The sequence below is a fragment of the Numida meleagris genome, chromosome 16 (genome assembly GCF_002078875.1).
Source record: "Numida meleagris isolate 19003 breed g44 Domestic line chromosome 16, NumMel1.0, whole genome shotgun sequence".
Classification (NCBI taxonomy): Eukaryota; Metazoa; Chordata; class Aves; order Galliformes; family Numididae; genus Numida; species Numida meleagris.
In genome coordinates this window covers 5,918,127-5,925,852 of record NC_034424.1, presented here as the reverse complement: position 1 = coordinate 5,925,852, position 7,726 = coordinate 5,918,127, and the positions used below count along the sequence as shown (strand labels likewise).

The 7,726-nt window shown below is 50.2% G+C and overlaps 2 protein-coding genes across 5 annotated transcripts in view; one reads left to right on the top strand and one right to left on the bottom strand.

Moving 5' to 3' along the window:
• Nucleotides 1-169, top strand: part of FAM78A (family with sequence similarity 78 member A) — a 9,847-nt gene extending 9,678 nt beyond the window's left edge. The window contains exon 3 of the transcript XR_002443553.1: nucleotides 60-169. The gene's annotated coding sequence lies outside the window, so the exon portion shown is untranslated. The remainder of the gene's footprint in view (nucleotides 1-59) is intronic.
• NUP214 (nucleoporin 214) overlaps nucleotides 3,251-7,726 on the bottom strand; it is a 42,063-nt gene continuing 37,587 nt past the window's right edge. For all 4 annotated transcript variants that reach the window (XM_021413569.1, XM_021413571.1, XM_021413573.1 and 1 more), the window contains 3 exons: nucleotides 6,100-6,242; nucleotides 5,262-5,286; nucleotides 3,251-4,548 (listed from right to left, as the gene is read on the bottom strand). In XM_021413569.1, coding sequence (XP_021269244.1) covers nucleotides 4,515-4,548; nucleotides 5,262-5,286; nucleotides 6,100-6,242 — 202 coding nt within the window. In that variant the 3' untranslated portion in view covers nucleotides 3,251-4,514. The remainder of the gene's footprint in view (nucleotides 4,549-5,261; nucleotides 5,287-6,099; nucleotides 6,243-7,726) is intronic.

Genomic DNA, 7,726 nt, shown 5'->3' with positions numbered 1-7,726 from the left:
GAGAGCAGCCCCGGCCCCGCTTGGCGGCACAGCAATAAGACTCGTCCTTGGTCTTGCAGAGATACTGTGAAAACAACCCCACGATGTACCAAGTCTGGACACTCATGGCGATGTAAAAACAAAACCCTGCTTTTATAACAGACGGAAAAAATAAAGTGAAGTTTTCAAACCCGCCTGCCTGGAGTCGTTTGGGCGTTGGCTGGTTTCAGCCCCGCGGTTCCCCCACCCCTGCACGCGGGTTTCAGGCTGCGATAAGCTCCCTGCTCACCACGACCGCATCTTCTCCCCGCTGCAGCTCTGACGCCGCATCAGACAGAGCGAGGAGGTTCCAGGTTAAAAATACCAGCCAGCATCCTGCATTTTTCATTAGCAGGCTGTGTGACGGGAGGACAGAGCAGCGATGGGAGCACGCAGCAGCCCAGCTCCCCCAGTTCCGCTTCCCGACGCCGTTTGCTCGTTCAGCAAAAGGCTGCTCCACTGCTGCAGCCATAAATACTGCACCGGGAGGGAACCCTGCTCAGCTGGCAGCCAACCTTTGCTCGGCCGGGTCCCTGCTCCCATCGCCCCAATGCAAACAGCCTCGTGCTCTGCTCGGGGAGATGCACCAGCGCACAGCGGTGCCACGGGTGGGAACGCTGCAGGGGAGGGGGAAGGAATGCGCATGGATGGAGAGGACAGGTTTGGGGTGGGATTCATTTCCAGATTGGAAACTCTCCGGCCTCATCTGTTGAGAGCAGGCTAAATTTAGACGCCCCAGTCTGGGAGGGAAGAGGGGGGAGAGGGGACAGCAGGCAGCGCCGGGCTGCTGGGGGTGGCAGCCTGAGAGCACCGGGTCACAGCGGGGATGGGCGCTGCTGCGGGGCCGGTGCCAACAGAGCCTGCCACAGAGCAGGCTTGGCCTTCCCAGAGGTTCTCCCACTTGGCTGCAAGATTTCCTAACCTCGGGTTGAAGCAGAAGGCAGCAGCAGCTCGTGGCTTTGCAGCAATGCCCTGCTCACCCCCGTCCCCGCTCAGGGCTTTTTGCAGGGGATTTCCCTCTGCTGCTACAAAGCAGGTCTCCTTTCCTCTCTCTTCTACCTCACACCTTTGCAAGCTGCTTCAGTTGCAGCAGCTGCAAACACCGATTTCGTTCCTCCATGTTTTCAAGCTTCAAAGCAAGTATCTTGAGCAACGTAGCAACATACCGACGTGAATTGAACGACCTTGAAACACCAACTGAAAACCCATTCTGCGCCACGTGCACAGAGCTCCTCCAACAACCGGCATCAGGATTCCCAGGGCTGTCCTCATACATTGCCCCAGTGACCCCAGCACCTTCTGGGTGCAGAGCCCTGGCAGCGAGTGCCACCAGGAGAGGCAGAGCGGGGCTGTGAGCCTTCCCAGGGCTGCAGAGGGCTCTGGAACACAGCCCTTGTCCTGCAGCAAGGGACAGGAGAGAACTGAGCACAGGGCAATGCGGCACAAACCATGGGGTACAGCTGGATCCTGTGCTGAAGGACTGCATCCCCACAGGAGCCCAGCCACTCCTGGGGCCCAGCTTTGCTCCTGGAGGAAGGAAGAGCTCGTTTCAGGCCATTGAGAGCTGCTCATCTCCCCCGAGCTGCCTCTTCCCAGCCCCTGGGGCTCAACGTGACATTTATTTAGGAACAGAAACTCCCTCAGCACTACCAAGGGCTGCCATGCCGGAGCCTCACACAGGATTATTTTTCCTTGTATGAAATGCTGAAAGCAATGCACAAGGGCAGGACACATGAAAATTAAGAAGGGATGAACCAAATGTCACTGCAGCCCATGGGGCTGCTCCGGTGGGGACACGTACACGGGGTGACAGGAGATGGGCTGTCACTCACAGGCACAGAGCGGCACCAGGACAGCACCTGCCTCAGCCTCACCACCTCCTCTGTCACTGATATGGCAAAAAAAGGGACAGAATGATAAGCCTTCCAAGTTGTCCTGGAGCAGCTGTTCTCACTTCTTTGATGACCAACCAGCACGGGCAACAGAAGGAGTGAATGAGAGCTCCAGAACCAATGGGTCCTTGGTTTCCCCGGCAGCTCTGCCCGGCCTGGAGCTGCCTTGGTCGTAGCTTTGTTCTTTGGTGGACATCTGTCCACCACGTGCAGGACAGAGCCCATGCACTCCCAGGGCACCGAGCACAGATGACAGAGTGCAGCAGCTCCTGGCAGCCAGCGGCCCAGCAGCGCGCGCGCTCGCCAAGCCCTTGAGTCATCTGATCAAAACGCAGGCTTTGAGAAGTTGACTTTGTGCATATTCCTGTAGGCTCACGGTCACGATCAGCCTCCCCGCGCTGCTCAGCTCCTCCAGCAGCTGCTATGGAAACCGGGAGCAGCACCCATTCCCCAAGGGCAGGCGGTTCAGGGGTTGGCTTGTTTCAGCCACGATTTTGGAAGCGTTGCAAGGGAGCAACTCGTGTGTTCGACCAGCATCTGCAGTCATTAGCAGAGCCTTTCACTCGCCAAGAGTTAAGCGGCTAGCAAGCAGCACAGCAGGGACAACCCCCCACTGCTCCCATCATTCCAAAAAAGAAACCTGAAATGGCTCACCGTGCCAACATCGCATTCTTACCCAGCCGATCTTCTCCATGGCAAGAGCCCTGCTGGCTATCTGGGGGAGCACAGCTGATATGGCTCTGCTAGGAGGTGTCGCATGCCACAGCCATGCGAGATTAACGCAAAGAATTTAAGGTCAGTCACTGGGGCCAGCTGCTATTTATAAAGAGGAAGGAAAACAGACCAGCAGTATCACCTCCAGGCCTTAGGAAACGCGCAGTCGAGGAGGACACACGGGGAGGGCACGCTTTGAGCTCTCCAGCTTTTCCTTCCATTCTCCAAACCAGCACCTTTCAGAAAACCTTCTTCTCAGCTCTGGCGCTGTGACCCCGGGGCTGCTGGTGCCCACGCTCTTCCATTAGCAGGAGAGCTTAAAAACAAAACCCTCCCGACAGCGCTGCCTCTAATACAACACGCAGAGTGCCAGGGCTCAGAATCTATGCTCCATGTGAAAGCCTTGCAGCCTACAGTCTTGCAAAGCCTCACCTCATCTAAAAATAAGCCCTCCCTGTGCACGATGTTCACCGCTTTTCAGTGGTCTTCCTCTTTAAAGGGAGCCCAACTCATGTCATCCCCAGGTGCAGAGACGAAGGGCACTTTCCACAGCTAGGACTGGAGCTGGGCTGAACACCGACATTTTAGGGCGGCTTGAAAAAGAATGACTTCTTCAGGAGCTGCTGAGAGGTGTAAGTATTTGGTTTATAATATTGGATGTGAAAACAAGCAATTACCAACTATTTACAAGTCCAAAAAAGGACTGCGAGCCCACTTGCCAACCAAACCCAAAAATGACATTTGCTATCGTACGGTGTGCTATTCAGAAAACGAAACGTTAGAATGTTTCTGCTGAAAACAGAAAAAGCAAAAAGTACCCCCCAAACGTCCTATTAGGACCAACAAGATCAACCCACCCCATCTGCACGTATCCCAGTCGTACATAAGCCATTCTTTCAAACGCCTTGTTCGCAGTGCATCAGAAGCCCATTACATCATTGAGAGGTTTCGTGGAGGTCAGATGCACCGAACAGAAAAAGTGTTTGTCCAGAATGCCTTCAGGGCATTCTTCAGAACATTTGCTCGGTCTGTTCGAGTACAAACATATGAGAATCTCACCAACGTTACTGACTGGATCCAAGAGCTACAGGGAAGAAGTACAATCTCATACATGTTAGAAAACAACAGCACAGAGCTGACAGCAGAAGGCAGCAGCCAAAGCCACGGGCTGCAGAATCACTGATGCCTCGGGATGGAGGTCACACTTCTCATTCAAGGGCCGCACATTTTCCCTATAACCTGAGTTCCAATTGCTGAGTTCTGTCAAATTTAGAGGAAGGTAAAAATAAAGAAAGCTTTTACTTCCCACCTCTTTGCTGAATGTTACTGCCATGGGAACGTGCTCTGCACGCTGCCAGCTTCTTCCCAGATAATTTCCTATTTCTCTGCTAAGCCTCTGGCTCACACATGACTCAGATTTAGCACTTCAGTGAGATAAGCATGCGCCCCATCCTATACTTAAAATTAGCAGGGCAAACTTCAGCTCCTTCTTAAGAGCCAAGGATAATCAATCATTTACTTCAACGAAAAACGTGCTGGTTTGTATCAGAAACCAACCCGAGCTGCTTACTCCCTTGTCTGGGCGTAGGGAAGAACAATGAAAAGCAAAGCTCACAGTAAGCTACAAGCACAGGGCTGCCAATCTCACCTTACACGTGTTTGTTTCCTCACGATCCAGGGAGATAAGCCCTTCCAACACAAGTAGTATAAAGACAGATAAAGTTGTTTAATACAGAACGAGGACAGTTTTTGCATAAAAATAAGGATATTTAAGAAAGAAAACGTCTGACGATTTGTATTTAACAGAAAAGCTGTTTGGATATTGATCACACAGGTGACTCATGAACGTAGGAGCTACAGCACAGTTCTCCCGGAGAGTTCAGGATGTTCTTAGCTTCTCCATCCACTAAATCCCGAGGAAGATCTGTGGAGCAGAAAAGAAAAGAACACAGCAGTGAGTGCTGGAATGTCCCTCGGGCAGAATTAATTTAGCAGATCTGATCTCAAAGAGACTCCCAGTGTCCTGAGCATCAGAAGCTTATTATGGGAATGTACTGATATTTCCAGCTCCTTTTACTTGACGCTGCATCAATACATACTAGGCTAGCTATAATTGTGCTCAGTCTAAAGCTTACCATCCAGAGAGAGAAACGTTCCCCACTTGATAGGGAAACAAAGTTTAAGACTCTTGCTAAAAGCAATCCATCAAGTCAGTGGCAGAGTGGATCAGAGCGTTAACCTCAGTTCTCAGTTCAGTTCTTCAGCTGTAAATCACCATCTCAATTCAGCCAGAAAGGAACTGATTTATTTCACACCCTCTTTCAACCTGACAAATGGAGTAGATGCCAGATTCACACGCACAGCTTGAGCACACACATCGTGCATTTGCGAGGTGGAGGGATGAGGCTGGGGATGAGTGTGACCTAACTGAAAGCCATCCCTGTAAGAAGGATTTACCTCACTGGAAAGCACACGTCCAGAGCACGGACTATTAGCCCTGTGCAGTGACATTCAAAAGGAAATCAGCACTTGTATGTTACTGCTGCTTTCAACACTTGTTCTTGTACACCATTCAACTGTTTTATGCTGGTTCTATTTGTACTCTTGATGAAGAGTTAGATACGAGATGGTACTTACGTGTTAGCTGATCCAAAACCAAACCCTGAAAGAAATGCAAAAATAGAAAAACCACGGTTAAAAGGTAAAGTGAATGCTTAAGATGTGCAGTACATGTTCCCTCCCGCACACCGATAGAGAAACATTGCTTTCCTGCCTTAGGCCAGGGAAAGTGATGCCCAAACAATGGAAGTCAAATCTCCATCTAGAAGAAAAGTGACTTGGCTCAGTTCCTGGGAGGGCTGTGCTTTCACTGCTAATCTGCTAGCTTCATTCATTAGCAGCAACTGCATACAATGAGCCTGCTTCATTCACGCCGCCATGAAAATAAGAGGGCTGCTTTCTGAGGATGGAGTCTGTGCTTAATGCAAGCCACTGGAGGCAGGCAGACCACCAATGAATGCATGCTCCAAAAGTGGCTCTGTTCTCTGCCCTGTGTAAATTGCTGCAGCTTCACTGAGCTTCATCAGGTAAAAAAACCTGGCTATTGGTGTTCTAGCTCAATTTGGCAGTGCGTCTTCTTTGCTTGCATACAGCTACCCATGCACATAGCATGGAAGAGATACTCACTGCTTCTCAATATTTTCCCTTGAGAAGAGCAACTCCACAAAAAGGGGTGAAAAGCAATAATCAGATGAAGTAGACAGGAGAAGAGCAATTTATTCACACGCAAAACAGCCAGTGATGGAATCATGAGATTAAGTCAGATTAATCTCCGCAGCTGACTTCCCCAGGCCACAGTGCTTATTTAGAAGTACAAGCCCAATTTTTAATGGGGAGCTGAGGAATCACAGTTGAGTTCCAGGGAAACCTGGAGACATGGGACCTGCTGGACTTGTTCTACTTGAGCTTCTCTTACCTCCTCCACCTGTTCCAAAAGCCGAGAATCCACTGCTCTGTGTGCCAAAACCAGCACCCTGCTGTGACAGAGATCCAAATGTCGGGGTATTCTGGTTTGCCAGCGTGCCGAATGATGCCGTGTTGTTACTGGTACCTCCAAACCTGCAGTTTAAAAGAGAAAAATCTGTGTTTGCAGGCTCATTCTCACTTACACCAGAAGTTTGTCCCCATGATGAAATCAGCGCTCTCCTTCCACAAAGATACACTGATAGGGTGAGGCCACTTGATGCAAATAATTATAATTGTTCATTCTGGACTTCAAATGGACTTCCTTGATTTGGGAAGGACTGCTGCACGTAGAAATGTCTGCTCAGCCCCCATTCCCAACATCCACCTGGCAGATGGGAGAACGTGTTCATGCTTACACAAAGAACATTCTCAAGTGCTTGGCAATGCCAACACCAGCCATCGAGTGGAAGACCTTAACTCACCCTCTGAGTAACATTCACCTCTTAAAGCTCAAGTACAGCATTGCTGTATTTCACAATCAGGGCAGTAAACAGCTATTTACTACAAGTTGCTCACGGCTAGGGCATAAAGCAGAGCCTGGGTGCACAACTCAGGCTCCCAGCTTCCAGCCAGTGCCTTACCCACTGCCACGCAAACTGCCTGCAGACTTCCCAGATCCTTTCTCTCCCCAGCCCATTTGGAAGCACACAAAGCTCCACTGCCTCCCTGAAGACCTGCAGCTACCCTGCACTTCCCCACCACACCTCTGGATTATTTCCCTAACCGCTTTTGGAAACTGAAATAAGAAACACATTTTTATATATGGAAATTGATCTTCTTTCTCCACCCACTCCATCCAACCAAGCATTGTAGAGCTATCAGCATGACACGCTAATGAGACCATGATATGCATTATGGTTCTCTACCCCCCACGTACACTCCTTCCAAACCTGAATGCCAGAGGAGCGCTCAAATAGAAGCTTCAGGCGTTTCTCTCTTAAACCAGGCAAAATACAGACACAAAATATTCAGATGACAAGCACTGCTAAGCATCTGCAAGTGCACAGTGCTGCTAACACCAACCCAGCACCAGCCCTCCCCTGAGCACTGCCAGCCACGTTAAAGAGCGTTCCAGATTTGCCAGGCCGTGCTTCAAATGCACTCTTGTCATTTCTGACTTAAAATATGAACTGACAGCACATTAACCCACCTCTCCATCCCTCCAGATCTAGTAAAGAATAAAAAAAAGGGAAAAAAACCCACAAAAATATCCAAACATCTCACTCCAGATAGGATAGGACAGTCCTTGCAGCAGTGTGACAAGCAATTCACCTGCTAAAGGACAACACTCCTCCTAGCCTACACCGTCGACTGTGCACGCTGCTCCACGCACTGCACTGCACGCTGGGCAGTTCAGTGACTTTGCAGCTTTGGCCTCATTTACCAATCCTGGGCTGGCTCCTGGCACGTGTAACTTGCAGGCAGCATCAGTTCAAAACCACAGATGTGGTTTTCCCAGCAAGAGCAGAACAGGTTTTGTTGTTCTTTTAGAAAAGGAGCGAGGTGAGGATATGCACTGGAGAAGAAGAGGTTTTTACAGTGCTCTGCCTCCTCAGGACTATGCCATTAAACACACA